Source organism: Camelus bactrianus, chromosome 6 (genome assembly GCF_048773025.1).
Source record: "Camelus bactrianus isolate YW-2024 breed Bactrian camel chromosome 6, ASM4877302v1, whole genome shotgun sequence".
Classification (NCBI taxonomy): Eukaryota; Metazoa; Chordata; class Mammalia; order Artiodactyla; family Camelidae; genus Camelus; species Camelus bactrianus.
Window position 1 is genome coordinate 91,921,935 of NC_133544.1, and position 23,487 is coordinate 91,945,421.

At 51.8% G+C, this 23,487-nt stretch overlaps 1 protein-coding gene across 9 annotated transcripts in view; it reads left to right on the forward strand.

Annotated features, from left to right (window-relative positions):
- Positions 1-23,487, forward strand: part of MEGF11 (multiple EGF like domains 11) — a 332,801-nt gene that overhangs the window by 260,590 nt on the left and 48,724 nt on the right. For all 9 annotated transcript variants that reach the window (XR_012507744.1, XR_012507745.1, XM_074366296.1 and 6 more), the window contains exons 7-10: positions 501-621; positions 6,856-6,992; positions 11,079-11,291; positions 18,068-18,242. Coding sequence is in view for 7 of the 9 variants with exons in the window: in XM_074366296.1 (XP_074222397.1) it covers positions 501-621; positions 6,856-6,992; positions 11,079-11,291; positions 18,068-18,242 (646 nt within the window). In the remaining 2 variants the exon portion in view is untranslated. The remainder of the gene's footprint in view (positions 1-500; positions 622-6,855; positions 6,993-11,078; positions 11,292-18,067; positions 18,243-23,487) is intronic.

Genomic DNA, 23,487 nt, shown 5'->3' on the forward strand with positions numbered 1-23,487 from the left:
TCTCTGTATATAGGCCTGTTGTGGTAGCTGAGAGCCTTCCAGAATCTGGAACAGGGTGGAGGCACGCCCCAGATTCTTCCTTTCTCTGAATCTAGGCAGACTCTTGAAGGCTGAACCTGTGGCTACGTCTCAGTGCCTTTGCTCATGCTGTTCCTTCTGCCTGGCATGCCCTTCCTGCCATTTTCCCAGTGAAACTAACTTCACCTTCAAGACTCAAATGGAACGTCTCCCTCTTAGGGAAGCTTCCTCAGCTTTCCCTCATCAGAAGCGCTATCTTCTTTACACTAAAAGCACTGAAGTCATCCCACAAGTACTGGACCAAACATACAACATTCCAGTTCATTGTCCTCAGCCCTGCTTTCCCCTCCTGGGCTGTGACTGCCCATTGACTGTGAGCTCACTAGCTTCTAGGGAGCCTGGGAGCCTTAAGATTGGCAGCACTGGGGCACCGCCACCTGATCTGAACGCTGCTGCCTCTAACACCTCTGCTTCCCATGCAGCTGCGAGGAGCTGTGCCCGCCTGGAAGCCACGGGGCTCACTGTGAGCTGCGCTGCCCCTGCCAGAATGGGGGCACCTGCCACCACATCACTGGCGAGTGTGCCTGCCCCCCAGGCTGGACGGTAGGTGGCCCCGCAGGATGTGGGTGGGACTCCGTAAGAGGTCTGAGCATCCCTTACTCACATGCACCCTGGAGGAATAAATTCCCTTCCCACCCTGAATTCCCTCCCTCCTATTTATGGTCATGGGCATCATTAGACACTGACAGCGGTGCCATGAACACAGCTTTGAATCCCAGGGCTGCCATCTGAGTGCTGTGTGACCTGAAGCAAGTTACTTAACCTCTCTGAGCCTGTGGTCCTTTGTGTACAGAGGAGTTGAATTCTTCTCATATACTGGCTCTGTCTTTGAGCATAGATACTCACTTGAGCTGCCACGGGCTCTCAAATGTGGCAAAGAGAACATGGTGTAAGGATGGGGGTGGTACAGATAGGGGAGACAGCAGGGTATGAGTCACCTGAGTTTATAGAACCTCAGATTCCCAGCCTCCAACCCTTACACACACACACACACACACACATTCTGATTCTGTGGGCCACAGAATCTGTAGTCTAAAAACCACTGCAGGTGATTCTGATGCAGCCTTAACCAATCCAGGTCTCTTGTCTGGAAACCACCACCGTGGGAAAGGGGGATGGGATTTATAACCTCACAGGCTTAAATTCAGGTCTCACATCCAACGATGACCCTGAAAAAAGCCCTCAGTTATTCTAGTCTCTACTTCCCAATCTGCAAAACTCGTGTAACAACAGCCAGCCCTGCCCTCCGCAGAGGGAGGGTTGGCAGAAGGCTCAGATGAGGCAGCGCATGTCCAAGGTGCCTTGCAAACTCTGAAGTGCTCTACAGTTGCTCGTTTTATACGTCCCTGGATGCCACAGACAAGCCACAGCCTCCTTTAGCCAACACGCTCCCCCACCCCGCCGGTGTCCCCACCCTCTGCAGTCTCAAGTCCCTCCTCAGAAGCAGCCAGTCACTAAGGCTGGCTTTCTCATTTTAGGGGAGGCTCAGGGACACAGCCGGCTGCTTCCTCCGGGGCCTGAAGCTTTGCAAAGCCAGGAAGGACAGGAGCAGGATATTTCAGGAGGCTGTGGATGACGAGGTCACAGGGCGGGGCGGGGGCGGGGGGAGCAGAAGGGATGGCTACAGGGCCTGTTGATGCAGACACAGATTTGCCAGAATTTTTTTTTTTAGGGCAGGAAAGGGCCTGGGGGATCATCTGGTCCAGCAGTGTCCAAACCTGGCTGTGCACCAGAGTCACAGTGGGTGGAGGTGGCGGTTGGAGGTGGGGTTAAATACAGATTCCCAGGCTCCACCAGGGACCTCCTGGGGCCCAGGGCTCTCTATTTTTAATAACCGCCCCAGATAACTCCGAGGCAGCCAACCCTGTCCGCAAGCCTGCATTTGGAAGTAATCGATTGAGTCTGTAAGATTTCCTTCTGTGTTTCACAGAACCCAAGAGTTTCTTGGAGGTGAGGGCGAGGGCACATAGCCTAATAACTGGGGCTCCGGCTCCCACACACCCCCACTTCTCCATTTTAATCTACTTAGAGGTTCTTGGTAAGATAACACGTAAAAACAGGATCTCCCAGCTTGAAGACATTTGAACACCACTGGTCTGTGAATACCTTCCTCTCTTAGGTGAGGAAGCTGAGGCCCAGGGAGGCTAAGTGACCTGGCCAAGGCCACACGGGTGGTGAAGAGGGAGGTACAGCTGGAAGCCAGGTCTCCTGACTCCTGAATCTCAGCCCTTGGTGTCTGTCTGTCTCTTCCGAGGAGGAGAAAGGGGCTGCCGCCTCTCCCACACCTGCCCGTTTCTCCCACCCTGAACCTCCCTCTGGAAGGGCCCTCTCATCCCCAGCCAGCTTCTGGAATTCCATCCCTTGTGGGCTGGGTCCTTGGAGACCCAGCGGGCAGGGAGGTCAGGTCAGGATGAGGTGGGGGCAGAACAGGCCACAGGCAGGCTGGTAACTGTACAGTCCTCTCTGGAGAGACTCATGGGGCTGGTGATTGAAGAGGGGGAAGGGGGAAGCCAACACACGGAGGGAGAGATTTTTTTTTTCTCCACCACACGCTGAGAGGTTTGTTCTTTCAGATGATAGGAAACTCTGTCAACAGAAGCCTTTGGATTTGGGGACTTTATATTTTTAATTTTTTTGGTAGACAATTGCATTTCTATTTTTGACACAGCGTTTAACTTGCAGATTTGTATGAATTATTAACACCCCTCTTGCATGCCGAGTCACAGTGCAATGAAGCTGCGAACTCAGGCCTGAGGCCCCTGCCAGGGAGGGCTGGGGCCAGGGGGAGGGTGTGGGGCAGAAGGGTCCTCTCCGTATCACCGTCCATTGCCTCACTTTCCTGGTGGCCCCAACGTGGCTTTTGTCACGCTCAGAGATCTGAAGAATACGATTGCTCACTCACAAGGTGCAGGTCCCCGAAGAACCGAGGCTTTATGCAGAATTGGAGAGGAGCCACCAGGAGCTCTGGCCCTCCAGGCCCCTCCTCGGAGATGCCTGGCCACCAGGAATCTGGTGTGTGCCCACAGGACACGACACGTGCCCAGTTGTGCTGAGCCTGTCCCTGAGGGTCTTTGCAAAGAGCCTGGAGGATTGTTTCCTCTCTTTTTTTCTGGGCTCTGAGACCTTTCAGAGGAGGGAAGCCACGTGTGAGCAGGTTGATGAGAGTGGGTTCTGCCAACGGTTGGGAGGTAGGAGATGTGGTGACCCCCTTTTAGAAATTCGCAGTCTAATGGTAGAGGCTGGACACATGTGCACGTGTGCACAAAAACAGGCCTGACTTGCGGGGAAATAGGACCAGTTACTGTGGAGGAGCAGAGGTATTTGGAGCTGAGGCTGAAGAGTCCTGGGAGCTCAGGTGTGGGAAGGATTCTTCATGGAGCCCCAAGCCCCAGCCTGCGGCCTGGATCGTTTACACAGCGCCCACACCAATCACTGTTCACTGTCCATCGAGGGCATCCATGGCACTGGGACAACAATGACAACTAGGTGATCGGAGAGGCTGAGTCTCCTTGGTGTAACCTTGAGTCCTTCACCATCTTGGCCCCCGCCTTTTTATGCTCCATTTAGCCACGGTCCTCTTAAAGTGCAGCTCGTTTCCAAACACAACCATTGTTCTAACCAGAGAGGCGCAGGACTATTGCCCCACCTCTTCTCCAACTTTCTGGATGCTACGCAGGCCAAGATCCCGTTGCAATTGGAGACACACACTCGGCTGACCACAGGGCAGGTGTGTTAGGGCTGTCATTACAAAGCAGCGCAGCCTGGGGGGTGTACACACAAAAATTGATTTCCTCCCAGTTCTGGAGGCCAGACGTCTAAGATCAAGGTGTTAGCAGGATGGGTTCCGTCTGAGGCTTCACCCCCTGCTGGTGGATGGCCGACTTCTCCCTGTGTCTTCGCCTGGTCCTCCCCCACCCCTGTCTCTGTCCTGATCCCTTCTTCCAAGGAGGACAGCAGTCACTGGGGATTCAGACCCACCCTAATGACCTCATTTTAACTTTCCTGCCTCTATAAAGGCCCTGTCTCCAACTGCAGTCACAGACTGAGGTGCTGGGGGTTTGGATGTATGAATCTGGGGTGGGGAACGCAATTCAGCTCATAAGAGCAGGAAAGAAACCATGAGATCACAGCCCTCTCTTAGGCTGGTACTTTCCAGCCTGCACTTCCCCTAGCCTTTCCCCAAAAAGCTGTTTTTCCAACCAGCGGTAATGAGTTGACCATGTGGTCCTCCTGCCCTCTTCTCCGCCCCAGGTGGTACTGGGCCCCTGGCCCATGCTCCTCATCAGATGTCCACTTGGGTTGAATTAATATTAACAAAGGGGCTGATCTTTGAGGCACGGCTCTAATCTCGCAGAATCTGTAATCTGATCATCTAATCTCACATAATCTGTACAACCACCTGGGAGACTGGGGGTTACCACTCCAATTTTATAGATGAGGAAACCGAGGCTCAGAACAATCACACGACTTGTCTCCGCTCAGCTGTCTGGGAGGAGATAGGTCTGGACTTTGAACCCAAGTCCTGACTTTGAGTCCAGTGTTATTTCCACCGCACCAGGCAGCAGCCCCTCCGAGGCAGCAAATTCCTTCAGGCCCCAGGGGCTCAAACCCAAGGAGGGGTCTGGGGATCCTGGGACCTGGGATGGTGCAGCTGGGGACTGCTGAGCGGCGGCTGTAAGAGGTACTTGCCCACCCATCCAAAAAGTCTCAAAGTGCTTGATTTGCCCAGGAAATGTTGAAAGGAAGCAGACTTCCCCACTGGCCTCTTCAGGGGGCCCTGGTCATGTCTCAGAAACTCGGAAGAGACAAGGAGTCTGCAGCCTATCAGGATGGATGGTGTGTGTGTGTGTGCGCGCGCGCACAGGAGGTCCCCACAGTGCTCTGTGATGGGGAGGTGGGAGATATACACACAGCCCCCCCAGGATGACTCAAAATATGTTTTTAGGATCAGAGTATTCTTGTCCAGCCCAGGACTGCAGAGGACTGACCCAGAGGTTGGCCAAAAAGACTCCTCTCTTCCCTCACGAATCTCTAGAGCTTGTGGGGTACAGTGAGAAAGACAGGCCCGGGTACCCCCATCGCCTCCAGGAGGAATAAGGACCCCCCCTCCCCTGACTAGCTTTTCCCTGCTCCTCTCCTCGCATCCACACTCATCTCACTGTCTTCAGCTGCTTCCTCTGCGCGCTCAGTCCTCCGTCCCTGCCTCCCCCTCCTCCTCAGCCCCGCACTGTCTGACTCACATGCAGAGGAAAAACTCAGAGCTCAAAAGCTTCCCACTTAATTCATTACAAGTAAATTGGATGATACTGATCGATGACTCTGGTCAGCAGGATTCCCCTCACTAAACTAGCTTCCTCGGGGTTGGCAATTATTGGTGCTTAATAATTGTGTGTTGAACTAATTGATGAATTCATTGTGGGAGAATCCTTGATCTCCGTATGAGAAATGACCACCTCTGGCGTGGGAGAGGCTGGAAGGGCAGCCGGAGACCAGGGTTGGTTCAGTAAAGATCTAAGATGCTAAGATAAAGACCTATATAATTTTTAAAATCAGAGTATCTGACACCACAAGGCTACTCGTGGAGGGAGGAGAAAATGTCCCCCTGCTCCCATGCAAGCCGCATTCTGAAGACACCAGGTTTGAGTCTTTTTGGTGTTTCTACTGGCACTTCCCTCCTTATTTCTATATAACGTGCTTTACTGCTGTCTCCCAACTTGTTAGAGCCTCATGTCAAATATCTGGTGACCCTGGGCCTCCTGTTCATGTTTTATATAAGCCTTGGAAAAGCTGGTTGGAAGCCTGGGAGCGGAGAGAGATGCCAGGCTTGGGGACTGATGGGACCCTCATATATCAGTATCTCTAGGTCTTTCCTCTTGAGCTCTGTGTCCCCAGAAAGGACTCCCCCAGAGTCCAGCCACTCGCACCCTCGGTGCTGAGCAGGGGAAGAGAGCAGCGGGTCTGCTCGGGCAGCGGGCAGGGGGCCGCATGGTCCCTGTTTCTCGCAGCGCCACCCCCTCCTCCCAGCCGTGCTCAGCCTCCCTCTTTCCAGAGCCAGTGAGGGCCAGCCTCCCTGAAAGTGAACTGCCGGTCTTGGGAAGTCCCCTGGCTATTTGAAAAGGGGGTTAAAAACCTGGGGTCAAATTCCCTCTTCTACAAACTTTCCAAGAGTCCTCCCGCTTCACCGCACCTGCGCCTTGGCCTTCAGAGTCTCCCGGGGCCTCTGATCCCCAGGCTTTGGGAGCTTCGTCTTCCCACACGCACTCCGAGCTTTGCTGAGAAAGCAGAAACCTCAGCAGCTACCCCTGCTCTGCCTGCCTTTCCATCCTCCAACGCAGGCCCTCTCTTGTCCTCTCTGGTCCCCTCTCCGCTTCCTTTTGTCCTTGTAGGTTTCTGCCTTTCCCGCACTTAGCACCAGGTTCCAGAGTTACCTGTTTTCTTATCTCTCTTCCCCAGTAGAAGGGGAGGATGGGAATTGAGTCTTACTCATATTTTTGTGCCCCTAGTGTCTAACACAGGCCCTGGCATACAACAGGCACTCAATAAACGCGTGCTGCATAATTGGATGGGCAAATGGGCCTCAGTTTCCCCATCTCTCTAATGGGGCTTTGGAGCCATGGTGTCCAGCTTTCTCTGCTTCTGTGACTGGGGAGAAGTTCCCACTGAAGGAATCTGGGGGGTCCCTAGAGCCGTAACAGCTGTGCCGCTTCTGGGAGACAGTAGCCTCAGGCTAGCACCTCAGAAGCACCAGTTCCGCACGTCTTCCTTCCTGTGTTTCAGGGAGCAGTGTGTGCCCAGCCCTGCCCACCGGGGACGTTTGGCCAGAACTGCAGCCAGGACTGTCCTTGCCACCACGGAGGGCAGTGTGACCACGTGACTGGGCAGTGCCAATGCACAGCTGGATACATGGGGGACAGGTAAGGATGCTGTTAACTCTTGTCCTTGCTGCTCACATGACTCGTTTTTACAGCAGCCTTGCAGGGAACGGCTCGGGTTTACCAGCCCACAGCACTCTTCTGCCAGCTTCCCTGTTCCTTTCTCAGACCTTCCGCCAACCCATCCTTCCTGGCCCTCGGCCTGCTGAGCGTACCCTCCCCCGGCCCAGTGACCCAAGCCCTGAACTCTCATCAGCTCACCTGGGGGAGGAGGTGGGCACCCCCCACACTCTCTGCATTCTGCCCTCCTGAAGGGAGGCAGTCGTCGTGATAATCCAAAGCTGAATGTGCAAACTCAGTTCACATGTTCAGGATGATTTCTTTTAGAAGTGGATTTTAATTTCTGATGTGAGTTCTGGCAAAAGAATACTGACATCAGTTTGCATCCTCTGGCCTGAGAGCAGACTGGAATCAAACCCACCCTGCATGGTGGATAACCCACAGAGCATGTAATGGAGGGTTTACCAGATGTGCACGCTTATCCCGGTAAGAAGGGTTCCATGATGGTAGGGCAGGTGCTCTGGAAGATGGAGAAACAATCCATATGTCTGATGGTGGGTGGATTCAGGGCTTGAGGAAGACATTTGTCCCCAGAACCTGGGCGAGTCTCCTCCCTCTCACTCTCAGCTGCGTGTCTCTTTGAGCAGAGAGAAGGACAGTAGAGAGGAGGCTCTCACACCTCTTGCCTGCTTCTGTGGGATCCATGTTTCATCTCTGGCCCTGGATCTTGTTACTCTGCCTCCCCTGCCCAGGTTACATCAGGAAGCAGGGATCAGGGCTGAATTAACCATTGAGTTGTCCGACTCTGACCGACAGACATAATTGGGCTCCTCCAAACTCTTACTGAAGTCAGCCCCAAATCCTTAGTGATGTCCAGAAAAGAAATTTTCCATTTTTAGCCTTGGGCTTGCTTATCCCTAGCAAGAAGTCTTTTAAACCATATCTGACCTCTTCATTAGCCAGTGTTCATCTCCATGAGCTTCCCAGACATGGAACATGGGGCATGGATCTGGGGACCCATCCCTCCATGAACCGTGTCAGAGATCATGTCTCTGGGGGCAGAAGGGGAGGCAGGACTGAAGCCCTGAGCCCACCTGCCCATCCTCACCATCTCCCCCAGTAAGAAAATGCTCGGGATGAGCCAGTAGGGACAGGAGCTGAAAGACCCTGGAACTAGAGCAGGACCCCTTTGTTTCCGGCCACTTCCCCGTGAGAGCGAATATAGCCCACTCACTGCTGGAGACCAGTGGGTGCAGGGCTCCAACTGACCGCTCAACACCAGCAGACCCTATCTCACTGGCGCTCTCCATTTCCACCAAGATGTACCAAATGGAGAAATAACCCTAATGCCTCTTATTGGGGCTCAGCCTATGATTCCGAGGCAGACAGAAACCTCAGAAGCCTCAGGGTCCTCTGGTAAGCTTTGCCAATCAATGACAGAGAAGAATTCAATAGAAGGGCCTGGTAGCATTTGGGTTTCCCCCCTAAACGGGCTGCCTGGTGTTTAATATTTCGTAAAATTGCCTCCATTAATTTTGTAGGTGACAGCTGCATGAACCCACCCCACATCATCGCGAGCATATTAAAGCTGAGTGGGTGTAATAACGCGGGCCTCCCCAGATAGGCAGAATCCAGTGCAAATTAAACATGAAACGTAACGAAGCTTTTGCAGCTCATTTTGTAATTTAATTGAGCAATGTATCTGGTTATTAATGGCAGTATCGGACACATTAGATTGATATGTTGCAAAGGAAGGATGTTTAAGTAGAAAACTAATTTCTGCTGTGATTACCCTTCTGTTCCACAGGCCCCGTTATTAGCGTGCTTTGTGTAAAATTCATTAGCAGTCGTTGCTTGATCTCTAAATAAATAAGTTGTTTAAATTGTGAGTAGGAAAAAAAAAAAGCAGCTGATTATGTAAATGGATTAGATTGTCAATATTTCATTTCCAGATTCTTTTTCTGGGGCTGTGGAGTCAGTCACTTTGTAAATATGACAGGGCGGGGACATGCCCTTCAGAGGGAGCTCACTGTCCCGGCGGCGGGCCCTGCCCAGTCCTGCTGGATGGGAGGCAGCAGGAATGCTCCAGTGAAAGGGAGGGGTCGAGAGGTGTCTCCGGGCTTGGGTTTCTTCCCCTGATGTCTGAGACATCCCAGGAGAGGCAACCTGAGTGACTTCTGGGAAATCCATTCTGAGGCTGGCAGTTTAAAAGGTGACTGTCTGGCTCTTCAACGCTCGGTGTCGTCCCCTTCTGCCTCGGTGTCCCTCCTCGCTGTCCTCCACCTCCCATCCCTTCTCCACACCCCCTTTCTCTTTCCTTCTCCTCCCCTACTTTTCTGTCCACTCCCTTCATGGTGCCCCAGACTGGCTAACATGCACCAAAATTTGCAGGAAGACGATCTGGGCGTGCGATGGAGAACCCTGGTTCCAACTTAGGACTCTCCAAGATTTAATAAAGAATCAAAGGCTATATATTTTTTTAAACATCTTTTATTGCTCCCCTCTGCCCTGGTTATTGTGGAAGGCATATAGAAAATCTGAAAATGGGAAAACATAACCATTAAAATACTTATAATTGCTGAAGTCCACTCCATTGTTAACATTTTGGAGTTTTTCCCTTTGAGCTTTTCCATGCCAGAAGGGCTCTGTTAGGAGAACTGTAGAATACAGTATTAACAAGGGTAATAATAAGAACTCACATTTCTTACTGAGCCCTCACCGGGCACGGGGCACCTTTCTCAATGTTTGCACACGTTCTCTCATTCACCCCTGACACACCTGGTGAGGCTGAGTTATTATCCTCCCGTTTGGTGATAAGAAAGCGGACATCAGAGCCGTAAGGTCGGTTCCCTGTTCTCTGTACCTTGGAAGCAGGGTGGAGATACGGATAATCCAAGACCCCAGAGTCCAGAGGCCATTTCTGTTTGTCTCTGAGCCGCAGAGTTCACCCATCTCTTTTACCTCGTACGCCCCCAGGTTTACCCCTTAATTGTCAGAATCCAGTTGCTGTGACAATGACTTTACATCCCCTGGGAAATAGCTTCTGGGCTAAAGTGAGGGGTGTTGGGTGCATCCAGGAAGCCAGGCAGTCAGCAGTGGGGGTTACACCCACCCACAGAGGACCCACAAGCAATGGCTGTGAGTTGATTAGTCGAATAATTATCATTATGCTGGGAGCTCCAAGTACCAGGCCGGAGCTGAGGCAGGACACATACGGGACCCAGCCCTCCTTTTTGGGGGGGGGGGTGCTCACTAGCTGCTGGGAGAGGCTCAGCCCCTGCCTTGAGGGGACCCCCCTAGTCTAAGAAAGAGGAAATAGCCCCTGTCATGGAGGTCTGATGAAGGAGGATGCTTCTGTACTCATGGGGAAATCCCACCCTGCAGAAGAGGCTCATCTCCCAGGATGACAAAGGGAGACTGTACCGCTGCCCAAAGGATTCAAAAAACAGAGAATGAGTAGAAACAAAATTACCCCTTTTCATCAAATCTAAGATGCCACCAATTGTAAGTTGCATCATTAGTGTATTTACTGCTAAGAAAGAAAAACCCTGATAATTAAACTATGACACGCCATCCGTTATAAGACTTAATCTGATTTCAGAGACGTTAAAATATATTTTAAAAGCGTAAGGTTTGTTTAATGGGTACAGAAGTTTCAGTTTGGGAAGATGCAGAGGTTCTGGAGATGGATGGGGGTGATGGTTGCACAATAATGTGAATACTTAATGCCACTGAATTGTCCACTTAAAAATGGTTAAAGGTAAATTTTATGTTATACATATTTACTGTAATAAAAAATTTTAAAAAACACATAATGCCTATAATCAATGAAATATGATAGTATGAACTCAGTCCTGGGGACTAAGGGGAACTGGCATGGAGCGGGGAATGGACTGGGGTGACTAAACCATGGAGTACTTCCTGGAGGAGGAGAGGGAAGACGGAGGAGGCTGTGAGGAGGTGGGTGCAGCCCAGCAGGCCCAGGCCTGGAGGCAGGGGGTGCATGCTGGATGGATCTGGAAGGGCAGGTGAGGGGGCACAGCCTCACCCCGCTCTGCTGTCCCACAGGTGCCAAGAGGAGTGCCCCTTCGGGACCTTCGGCTTCCAGTGCTCCCAGCGCTGTGACTGCCACAACGGGGGCCAGTGTTCGCCCACCAGCGGTGCCTGTGAGTGTGAGCCTGGCTACAAAGGCCCCCGCTGCCAGGAGCGGCTGTGCCCCGAGGGCCTGCACGGCCCAGGCTGCACCTTGCCCTGCCCCTGTGACGCCGACAACACCGTCAGGTACAAGCTGGGGAACGGGTGAGCCTGGGGATGGGATGCGGTGGGCCCTGGTGGAGAGGGGCCAGTCAGGGCACAAACCCCCACCCCTCACCAGGTCATCTAGGCAGGGCAGTGAAAGAGCTGGGGTCTCAGCGATCACCTTCGCTCACCTATCTGAGGGGACGGGATGGCCAGGGCAGAAGCAGGGAGCTTGAGCCACAGAGGGTCAGTATTAGAAGGGACCTTAAAATCCAGCGTGGCTCACCTGGGGCCCCGCAGAGGGCTGTCCCAGCAGGCCCCGGCTAGGGTGGAGGAGCAGGCGGGACAGAGGGCCGGCCTTTCATCAAGGTCTTGGCTTGGGGCCAGCTTCTCCCTGCACTCTGTGTTCTTTGGTGCCTGGGGCTATCTGGGCTGAAGCTGGCCCCACCCTTGCTTCCTGGAAGTGGAGAAGCCAGAGCTGCCGGGGGCCGCCTCTCCCAGCTCCTTGGCTTCCTGCTTCCTGCACCACCTGGCACCGCCCTTGGGGAATAAATGAGGCTGTCAGGCCCCAGATAAGCACTTCCACAGCCCTGTGTGTGGCCGCCTCTTATCAGGGCGGTGAAGGGAGAGGGGAGGTGCCTTCTCCCCTCAGGCCTGCAGGACAGCTCGGGGGGAGGACCGGCTGCTCGGGGCAGTGGGTGCTGTGACTGTTTGCAGGCCAGACTGAGACTCCTGTCTCTGGGACAGCCAGGACTTAGCCTCGATCCCTCTTCATTCCCAACTTTTAATTCTCTACATGTCCCCTGAGAGCCCCTGGTCACCGTAAGTAGGGGCATCTTAGCAAGTGTTATGGCTTAGACAGACTCGGTCCTTAGTCCTCAGTTCCGGGAGCTGAGCAGCTGGGGCAGTGCCACCCGAAAGGGTAGAAGGTAGGAAAGGAGACTGTTAGGAGGGGACCCTTGAGCCAGTGGAGCTGGCCTGAATATGACTTAAGGACTCATCTGCTCAGTCATTCATTCAACAAACACTGAGAGCCTGCAGGGCCAACTGCGAGGAAGTAATAAAGGGTCCCTCGGCCCCAGTCCAGCCCTCAGGAACTTGAGCCTGGAGCACCCACACACTGAGCACCTCTGCCATATTTCTTCAAATACAAAACACCACCAGTAGTGAGGCACTGCTTTATTTAATGTACTACCAAAACTGAACCATGACATACCATTGACTGGATAACACATCCATCAGAAAATGTAGGGGAGAGTGTATCTTAGAATTGATGAAATACATGAACCTGCTGGATCCCAGCATGGGCTCAAGTAACGGTGACCCAGGGCTCTGTACAGAAAGCACCATAGGAGACTCCTATGCTGGTCAGGGAAGGCTTCCTGGAGGAGGTGGCTTCAGGGCTTGGTCTGGAAGGAAGGGTGAGCACTCCAAGTCTCTAAACATAGGGGTCCCTTGGCTTCCCCACAGGGGTAGGGAGCCCTCACCCTGTCACTAGGACCCCCTACCCCTAGGGGGTAGCCAGGGGAGGACAGAAAGCAAGGCTGCCGCTGAGGTAAGATGCAGGGAGAGTCCCTGCCACAGAGATCCAGCCAACCCCCAAATTAAAGAGCTATTGTTTTCTTCCCGTGCCTGCGCAACCGTGCCCTGCATAATTTATCCCTCCTCTGAAGGAGCCCTCGATGCATTATTAATCTGGAAGGACTCCCTCTTCTCCGTCGCTAGTCTCAGCCCATTCAATATTGATGATTATTTGCTTTACGGCCTTTAACATGTGTCATGTTTGGGGGGTTGGGAGGCAGTAGCGCTTCTTAGGTGAGGGGGCTCCAGGAGCCCCTGGCAGCCAGCCGCCCAGGCTGGGTTCCTCCGTGTCGGCTCGACCACCTCCCCGTGCCTCAGCCCGGGCTTGTCCATCTCTGTGGCCTCAGTGTTGCCCGTTGCCTGGCACAGAGCAGACCTTCAGGAGAAAGAATTGCTGAATTCATCTTAAACAGCCCATTCCCCTATCTAGGTGGTTCTGCCCCCTGAGCTGATACCTGCCCTATTTAAAAAAAAAATTTCACCCCTTTCTCTTGGCACACTGCCCCCGTGACTGAGCCCCCAACACTCACAAGGTTTTGCTTTAGTCTAAGTCAGGATTTCTCAGCCTCACCGCTCCTGATGTCTTTGGGGCTGGATAATTCTTTGCTGTGGGCGGCCGTCCTGTGCATTGCAGGATGTTTAGCAGAATCCCTGGTCTCTACTACTAGATGCCAGTAGCAATATCACAGCCCCGAGTTCTAACAACCAAAAATGTTTCCTGGATGGGGTCGGGGGGAGGCAAAATGGTCTGAGGTTGAGAGTCTCTGGTCGCACTGAACCTGTCTCGTGCTGCACTTGGCTTTGCTCTCCTGGACGCAGAGAACAGCTCTCTTCCTCTGTGTGGGCACAGGTCACGCCTCTCCTCCCGTGAGCCTTTGTCCCATTCTGGACCCTTCTCTTGGGATCCAGGAAAAGCAGCGGGATGACTGTGACTCCTAAACCCAAGGCAGTTAAGCTGCAGGTTCTGGGTGGGTCTGGGGCCCTGAGGCCTGGCCTTCAAAACACCTCTGACTGAGCCAGTGGTCTGGTATGTGTACTTCTCTCTCTGTCTCAGTTTACCAGTATGTCTGTCAACCTTTCATCAGCCCAGTGGGGGTAAAAATTTCCTTGTGGTCTTGGGAAGTGAAGCTTCCATCTAACTCCCTGACAGATGGAGTGTGGGATCCCCAGAAGCCCTGCCTCTTTCCCCACTGGCTTCTGCAAGAGCTTGCAGCCGAGCCCCACCAGGACGTCTCGCAAGCAAGACCTTGAGCATCTTTTCTAGAGACGCAAAGTACTCCCCAACCCCTGACCAAAGAAAACCCTCTTCATCTAGCCCCAGTCCCTCTCTGCTCTGTGCCCCTCTGGAGAGGCTGCTTCAAAGAAGTCGAACCCACGTGCCCAGGGAAGGAAGGAGTGGCTGGTGAAATTCCCCAACACTTCATTCCGTTTTTAAACGCTTTGTAGCACACACAAAGAAAGCGTCCTCCTTCATAAAGGAATGACCTTGAGAAAGTAAGCGCCTGTCTCAGACCTTGCCCATGTCCCCTCCGCAATTGGATTGTCATAGACGAATTCCAGCAGCCATGATCGTGGATTACCTTTGAAAGATTCGATTTAGCCACCAGATGCTGCATTGATAGAAATCTCAGAGCAGCCAGAAAAAAATGGCAGAAAAATCCACCGTGAAAAGATTCCTGTATTGTTCAGTTTTCGGTTCCTATTAACTTGTGATTAATCTATGTCTGGGGGAAATGGGAGAAAGGGGAGGGAAAAACAAACAGAGCACACCGAACCAGCCTGGACACCAGTGTGTTTAAGTGTTGCCTGAGCCTAACCAAAAGTCACTTGCCCACCATGCGACCCAAGGGAATGGCTCTGCCACCACCAGGGGGAGGGGAGCAGGGAGCAGGGGACACCTGGGAGAGGGAGAAGTGACAAAGGTACTAAAGGTACAGAGAGTCTGGGGACAACAGTTTTCAGCCATAATCGCTGAGTCAGCCGTCATTCCCCCACCCTCTTTTCAAGGGGATTTTGAAGTCTTTAAAATAAATGCCCAGTAATCAAATTGAGAAAATTGAGATTTTTGTTTTTTAAAACAGAATTTTAGGGACATGGAAGGAGAGAGAAAGAAGTGATTTCAGAGTTGGTTTTGTGCTTTCTGGTTCTCAGAGTAAAAAATAAAATTGGTGCCAAGATACAACCCTAAGCGTCCAAAAAGCTGGCGGCTGAGATGGAAACCAGAAACGCAGGAGAGCTTAGAGGCCGGCATCCCCCAGCTCTCCGTGCATGTAGGATGCTTTTCTCAGGGTGGTCTTCACACCCGAGCAAGGACCTGGAACCGGAGGATCTATTGAAGAGAAGGGCAGAAGGGTGGCTGAGACCTTCCAGGATCTCCGGGGCTGGCAGAGCTGATCACTGCAGCCATGCTGCTGGGTCACTTCTGCGTCCACGCATGGCAGTCCCCACGAGTGTGACCAAGCCAGTCCCTCTGACCCTAAACCACAGCCTCAGAGGAGGCCCCTGGAAAGCTGGAGCATGGAAAGGCCATGCCTAAGGGCTGTGCTCGAGTTTTGGGACAGAGAGGAGTGCCCCAAAACTGTCTGCTGAGGGTCAGGACCCCTAAGTGGGGGGCCCCTGCTCTGTGGCACCCATTCAGGCCGCTATTTCCCCTTAAGGTGTGGGGCCCAAGGAGAAATTTTTCTGGAACCATGAAGGTCAGGAAGTTTTCAGACATCCATCCCTTAAACGCATTTTTAAAAACATATTTATAATTTTTATTGCTCTTTATCTATTTATAAATATAATAGATGCTCAGTTTGAGAGAGTTAGAGAGATATAGACATTTAAAGAAAAAACAGAGTCACTCATGATTTCTCACCCCAGAGGTGAGCACAAAAGCCATTTGCTTATAACTTGCTCATTCTTCATCAATGTCTGTATCACTTTTTTTCATATTTCAGATCATGACATTGTATGTAATTTGCTTATTTCACTTCCCCTTGTGTCCTATCATTAAACAGTTTGGAAAACATTTGAATGCTTCTCTAGCGTCCCTTCATCTGAATTGCCGTAATTCATTTAACCAGCACCCCGTAGTCGGTGGTGCTGTGAGGCAGTGGACAGAACACGGCCAGACAGACAGACCTGGGTTTGAATCTCGGCTGCCGCTGAGTTAGCCTGTGTGACCTTGGGCAAGTCATACGCCCCCGGGCACTGTCTGAAAAATAGAGGCGCCCATGCCCAGCTCACAGGCTTACTTGAAGTTTAGAAATGTAGGTGTAGAGTGCCTGGTGCTTTAATAGCCCGGCCACGTCCTATTTATTATTATTTAAATTGCTTCCATTTTCCTCTGCTATAAATAATGCTTCAGGGAACATCTCTGTGCATAAATCTTTCTCTACAACTGTGATTATTTCCTTAGGATAGATTCTTAGAAATGGAATTATAAGACCAAAGGGTCTGAATATTTTTAGGACTCCTGATACACAACCCCAAATTGTTTTTCAGAAACCTTTACCAGCACTAAGTATTGTCCCTTAAAAAAAAAAAAAAAAAAGAAAAAGAAAAGAAAAAACTGTACCATGTTGACAGACGAAAAAGTGATATCTAACTGCTGTTTTGACTTGATGATTAATGAGACTAAACATTTTCCAAAATGATTATTGGCTCCTCGCACTTACTATTCAGGAACTGTCTGTTCCTGCCCGTCCCTCACTTTCCACGAGAAAATCAAGGCTCCCAGAAGAGAAATGGCTTGGGCTGGACCTCGCACAGTTAGTTCGTTCATTTGTTCATTCGCCAAATGTGTGTTGAGCATCTGCAGCGAGCCAGGGACTCTGCTGGGCCCCGGGGGACAATACGGAGGTGGAATGGACAAAAGGCCCTCCCCCGCGGAGCTGCCGCCTGGTGGGGAGACCTGATAAACAAGTCAACAGACACAGAAAATAATTACACATAGTGAAAGTACTATTCATTCCCAAATACTTACTTGGGTGTTGAATATGAGCCAAGCACTGGGGATCCACCAGTGACCCAGGGAGACGAAGCCCACAGCCTTGTGGAATTTGTCAGAACCAAGATTTGTCGCCAGCCCAGCGCTCACTACTTTCTACCACATCCCTTGAGCTGGACTCCAGAACAGAGAGGCAGGTGACACGGCGAATCTGTGAGGCTTGTCTACCATCCAGCGTCTTCTCTGGACTGTTAGTCTGGGTTCCCCCAGAAGCAGATGCCAAGTGCAAGAGATGTACTAGGGAAAGAGCCATCAGGGAAAATGGGGAGGCTGGGAGAGCGTCAGACTGCAACGCAGTTCGGACCTTTGTGAAGGAGAGCGGGGAGGAAGCTTGGGTGGAAAGTCTTAGACTGCAGCACAGTTCTAAGGAAGTTTAGTAAGATGGAGGGGGTTGATGGTTAAGACAAACTTGCCCGGTCAGAGGAGTTCCAGATTTCCCGGGAATGTGTTGACCTTCCCATCCCTGCTGTGCTCCAGCTAGGAATGGTCCAGGGGACGTGTGACCCCTGAGCAAATGTGGTGGTGGACTTCAGACACAGTAGCAGGGGCCGGCCGTCAGTTACACTCCCTGCAGAAGCCGTGAGAAGAAAATGGTCACCACATCCTTATTGCCTCTGATCATGTGTGGATATCGGCTGTTGGATCAGAACACTGCCAGCCCGGGGGTTGCCCCACTGTCTAGAGGTCATGCCAGACAGCCTCTGCTCCAGGCAAATAGTTCTTTATCTGGGCCGGACAGGAAAGGGATGGAGACAATCTCACTCACTCTTAGAGCCCCGGCAAAGCACAGATGGAGGGCGCCCTCTCCAACACGCACAGTGCCAGAGCGATTGCCGTATGCGATCTCACTGCAGCGCTCCTGTGCCTGGGGCATGCTCTACGTCTGCCTTGAGGGCAGGCTGGTGAAGCTCCGGGCCTCACAGTCCGCAAGGGAAGGGGCTGAAGAGGCTGCCTCCCGCTTTGGTCTCTCTGTGTTTGGGAGTCAGGAGACCTGGTTTTGCCACTCCCTTGCTGTGTGACTTCAGGGAACTTACAGAACAACTGTGAGCCTCAGTTTCTTGGGGCTAATAAGACCACGTGACCTTGGTATTTTTCTGACCAATAAACAAAACAATAAGCAATTGCACCTCAGAGGTCCTTCAATCTTGCTGCCCTGGGCGGACCAGACTTGGGGTGAGCAGAGGGTGGGACATGGCCACATTCTTGACCAAACAGTCCTCTCGTCTTTCTCTCGTCTGCTCAGCTGCCACCCAGTAACTGGAGCTTGCACCTGCCAGCCGGGATGGTCTGGCCACCGCTGCAATGAGTCCTGCCCTGCTGGCTACTATGGCGATGGCTGCCAGCTGCCTTGCATCTGTCAGAACGGCGCCGACTGCCACAGCATCACTGGGAGCTGCGCTTGTGCCCCGGGCTTCATGGTAAGATGGGAGGGGACTCCCGTGGCCTCTCTGCTCCTCCACCCCCACCCAGAAGAGGAGGGGCCAGCTCCTCCCACTTCCAGGTGGAATCAGGGACTGTGGCCCTGTGCCCAGGGATGAAGAATGGGAGTGTCTCCGTGTCCCCCTCAGAGATCGAGTCTGTGACTGGATAGCCACCAAGGCTGTTCTCAAATGGCCAGTTCTGCTGGGGTTTGTAACTGTAAAAGAATGGGAACCAGGGGTCTGTCCATTGTCCCCTCACCCTGAAACACTAGTTTTCTTCGTACCCAGTTCCTCCCTGTCCAGATCCTACGCACACAATATTTTCCCATCGTAATAACCGCAGAGCGCATGATAACCACAGTTTTATATTTGGCTTTCCTTCACCCACATCTGCTGCTTGGGCTTCTTAATCCTCATTTTAAATGGCTGCAGGACTCTGCGGGAGCTGATGGACCCCCAGGTGTCTCAGCTATTGCCATCCTGCTGAATACTGAACTGTCTCCAATGTTCACAGCAAAGGTTGCAATGAGCATCTTCCTGCAAACAGCTTTTCCCCCTTCCTTTGAATTATTTCCTTAGGGTGACTTCCCAGGGTCAGTGGGCATAATATATTTATGGCCCTTGATGCGTGTTGCCATGTTACTTTCATCAAGGGTTATATAAATCTACATCACCAGCAGCCGTGTATGAATTACCTATTTCAAAACAACTCTGCTAACATTCTTTATTTTTTTTCTAATTTTTGCTAATTATATAGGCAGAAAATGGCTCCTCCGTGTTGCTCTAAAATTTGCATTTCTCTGATTACTAAGGAGAGTAAACCTTTTCCCCACGAGTTTGTTTACTATTCGTATTTCCTCATGAATTATGCTGGTCTTTATGAGGATTGATTCCAGGGAACTTGACATTGGAAGTGAAATCCTGTTCAAAGGTGAGGCATGCCCTGCAGGTCTGAGAACCCAAACATTCAGGGGACCCCCGTGGCCATATTTTTTTTTATGCTGCTGTAGGAAGTGGTTTGTGTGGTACAAAGTGTGGCCTTTGGAAGCAGCCCGGGGTCACATCCTGGCAGTCCTCCTCACCAACTGTGTGACCTTGGGCCAGTGAGTTACCCTGTCTGAGGATTTCCTCACCTGTGGAATGGAACGCCTGCCTTGCAGAGTTGCTGTCAGGTGTAGAGATGATGAGTACCTTGCCTCAGTGCTTCTCAGACCTGAGTGAACTCAGAAACCACCAGGGGGCCTTGTTAAAGTGCAGGTTCTGATCCAGTAGATCTGAGGAAGGGCCTGCGTTTCTGCACGTCTAACAAGCTCCCAGGTGATGCCGATGCGGCTGACCGGTGGCCTCACTTTTTTTTTTTAATTGAATATGTCCGATATACAATGTTGTGTTAGTTTCTGGTGTACACGGTGGCCTCACTTTGTGTAGGGAGGGGCTGGTGCTCAACTGGGGCTGCGCACTGGAGTTACCTGGGGGAGCTCTACAAACACTGATTCCCGGGCCCCCCTCCTGGAGTTGCTGATAAATTTGGTCTGGGTGTGCTGCCAGGGTGAAGATCCACTGATCTGCAAGGAAGCCCTTGTCACGATGTGGGAGGGTGGGTTTCCCTGTGACAGTGTGCTTTGTGGGCAGGCTGCCCCTGGTCTATAGAACGGAACTCTGTTCGGCTCCCTCTTCCTTCTCCCCAATGCAGATAAAACTGGCTGAAGAGGACCCCAGTGGCCTTTTCAAAATCGATAGAAGTCTGTTTCTCCTGCAGGTTTCCTTTCTAATTTACCTATATTGGTGTGAGCTTTGTCCATAATTTTCATAGGAAAAAAATGGAGTGCCCAAGGCTTGGGGTTTGGGTAGGCATGAGTAGTGGCTTGGGATTAAAAATCTCACCTCGCCAAGTGATCAGGTGACTGAAGTCGAGGTGATGTGACCACACCAGACTGTTGGGGGGACCTCCCCACCCAGACCCAGCTTGGCTACTGGGATAGTTCTGTGACTTCGGGCAAGTGGCCTCCCCCTCAGGGTCCTAGTTCCCTCGTGTGTAAAGGGTGGGTGTGCAGGAGGAGATGAACTGACTGATTCCTAACTTGGTCTATTGTGCAGACTCTACAGACCGAGTCAGGAAACACACCCTTCGGGAGGAAATGAGGGAAAGTAGGAGCAAGAAGGTGTGTGTGTGTGTGTTGGCCAGGGGATGGGGTGGCTCGCTGAGGGTGTTATAATCTGATTGTATACATTGTCTGCGGGCCCCCCTGTTCCCCATTCTCCACCCCCAACTGCCTGCCTAGTCACTGCTCCTCAAAAGAAGGGGAATCCAGGCCCTGGGTAAAGGCGGGGGTTCCGAGAGAGAATAGTGTCTGTGGGCCCCCTGCCCCCAGGCCAGGGCTCCAGCAATCTGGAGGCCAGACCACTGCCCCTCTTCCTCCCATCTGGGATGCAGATGACTTCCTGCCCTTGAACTTTGGGGGACTTGGCACTTGAGGAATCATCTCGCTGTGGAGCCCCACCTGCCTGGGGCTCGAGGCTAAGAAAGATTGTGAGCCAAGTGGCCCTGGTGAGACCCGATGAATTCCCATCCATCTCCTCCTGCCCAGCCTCATTATACCTAGAAAGGCTCTTCTGGGGCTCTTTTGGGTGTTGAGCGGGAGCTACTCAAAGTGATTACAGAATAGTCAGTTGCTCTCATCCCGTGTAACTCATTCCTGCACGCACCAGGCTCCAAGGGGGAAACTATACTGTTGCCCTAACCCCAGCCCCTCAATGAATGCAACTTCCTGCAATTAGCCAGCTCTGGTCAGGGTCGGGGGTCAGAACCATTAGCAGGGCAAACTTAGGCTGAGACCCTTCCCGAAATGTCCCACAATCAATGATAATTAGCAATGCGTTTACTTGTCGAGTTGGTTTGTGAATTTATGCACCTGCCTTTTTCCTTGAAAGATTTTTGGGATGGGCAATTAATTAGAGACTAATTAAAAGAGCCAAAGAGCCCTTTTCTGAGTGTTTGGGGACCTTGAGTCTAGGCTCAGCAACTCTGGACATGTCACTTTACCTTGCTAGGCCTCAGTTTCCTCATCTGTAAAGTGAGAGCCACATCGGTCCTGCCTGCTGTTGGTGAGGGATGACGGATGTGAGGCCATATCCCCAGCTGTCCTGTCCCACCAGAACTCTCCCTGCCAAGGGCTCTTTAGGGAGGATGTTGGGATACCTTTATGAAAACAGAGTTTCTGAGGGCTGAGAATGACCTCGGGCCCAGCATAAACATGAGGGGCGCTGATGACGAAGTGCAGAACCACCCGCAGGGGCCCCGTGACATGCCTGCTCTGGCCATGTGGTTCCCATCCCTTGAGGCCACAAGAATATGGGGCAGACGCAAGCCCACCTCGCAGTCTGTGTGTGCTGGCCCTCACTCTCTCCTTCCTTCCCAGGATACTGGATATTTTCTCTGCTAAGAACTTGGGGGGCAGCTGGAGGTATGGAAAGGCTAATCAGATACCCATCCAGCCTTCTAAGAGCCTGTGCCCAATAAGAGTCGTATTCACACTAGCAGCAAACACTCGTTGAGTCCTTGCTGTATGCTTCATCTCTGCTCCTCACAAGAGCTCCACAGAGGTGCGTTTTCACATTCCTCAACTTGAAAATGAGAGCTGAAGTTCAAACAGGATAAGTGACTTGCTCAGGATCACAAAGCCAGTAGTGGTGGGAGCCACCTTACCTCTCATGTATTAGATGGTAGACTTTGATTGACAGGTCACCATGGAACCACACGAATCTGAGTTCAAATCTGGGCCCTCCAAACCCTGCCGTACCTACTGGCGAGTCATTTATCCTGCCTAAGTCTGAATTTCCTCATCTGTTAAGAGGAGGCTTAGCCGTGAGAGTGAGAAACTTCAAATGGAAACTTTATGGCTCAGTGCCTGGACAGTAGATGTCCAGTAAATTGGTAGTTATTGTTGGTAAACTATGAGGGTAGTGGGGGAACACTGCTTCCCTCAAGCCCAGCACTCCCTTCCAAGGAGAGTGTCAAGATGAGTTATGCCCAGAGATTCCTAATGGAGCAGAGCCATAAATATGCAAAGCTGCTGCTGCAGGCAGGTCCACCCCGGTGGATCACCCTGAATGGTCAGTCCCAAGATGCACTATGCACTGTGGGATGGACATAACTGTCAGTGTTTGGGGAAATGAACATAGGGATGCATTTGGAGGAGAATCTGGGCATTTTATATGTTGGCTTGGCAGCAGCAATGGGATCACTCATGGTATGCATGGCTGGACTGCATTTGGGCTGCTGGGTAGGAGAAAAGAGCCCTGGGCTGAAAGGCAAGAAACCAAGTTCCTAGCTCTGGGTTCTTCTAACTCTTGGGACTTCTATTTCTCATCTGTAAAATGGGAATGAAATTCTCTGTCCAAGAGAAACAATGGTGTGGGAGCCAGTCATCAAAATAGAAGTACTAAAACTTGGCTGTGGCATTGGTTCAGCACCTTGGACAGCTTCAACGAGTCTCTGCTCCAAGATAGCTCTGGCCCAGGGTCCTCCTCACCCAGTCAGAGCAGCAGGGTGAACAGACGGAGGGGAAGTCAGAGTGAGGGTCACATCACAGGGATCTCAGCCTGGCAGAATCCTGGTAGTGTCCAAGAGAGGGATGATGCAGGAAGTGAGGAGGGAGTAGCTGAATTGTGGTTGAGGGGAGTAAACGGAGCTGTATCTCCACTTGGATGTTGGAGTCCCATCACCCCTGTCCATGGCTTTTCATTACTCACCAAATAAAACTCAAACCCTGATAATTTGTAACTGGCCCTTAAAACTAGTTAGTCCACCCTAAGCTCATCTTCTGCTACCCGTGCTGTGGCCACACATAATTCACTTTTCCCTAAACACAGTGTCTGCTTTGGGCCTCTGTCTGTGCTATTTCTCAAGCTTTCCCCTCTTCCTCGAATGTGCTCCCCACTGTCCTTACCTCAGTCTGTGGAAATCCTTCTCAGCCTTTCAGGCTAAAGTCAAAGGCTGCCTCTTCCATGAAGCCTTCCCTGAATATCCCTCACTTTAGAATTAACTCTTCCATCTGCTCTGTTCCCACAGCACATGGCTCAGAGTCTGTCTCCCTTCACCCCTGCACCTCCTGCTGCTTTGCCCCCACCTCATGCCTACCATGGGAATATCTTGCTCAGTACACTCTGAAATGAATGAAAATCTTGGGAAAAGCAATGAGTTCCCTTAGCAGAATTTTCCAGGACTGACCTTTATAGGAAG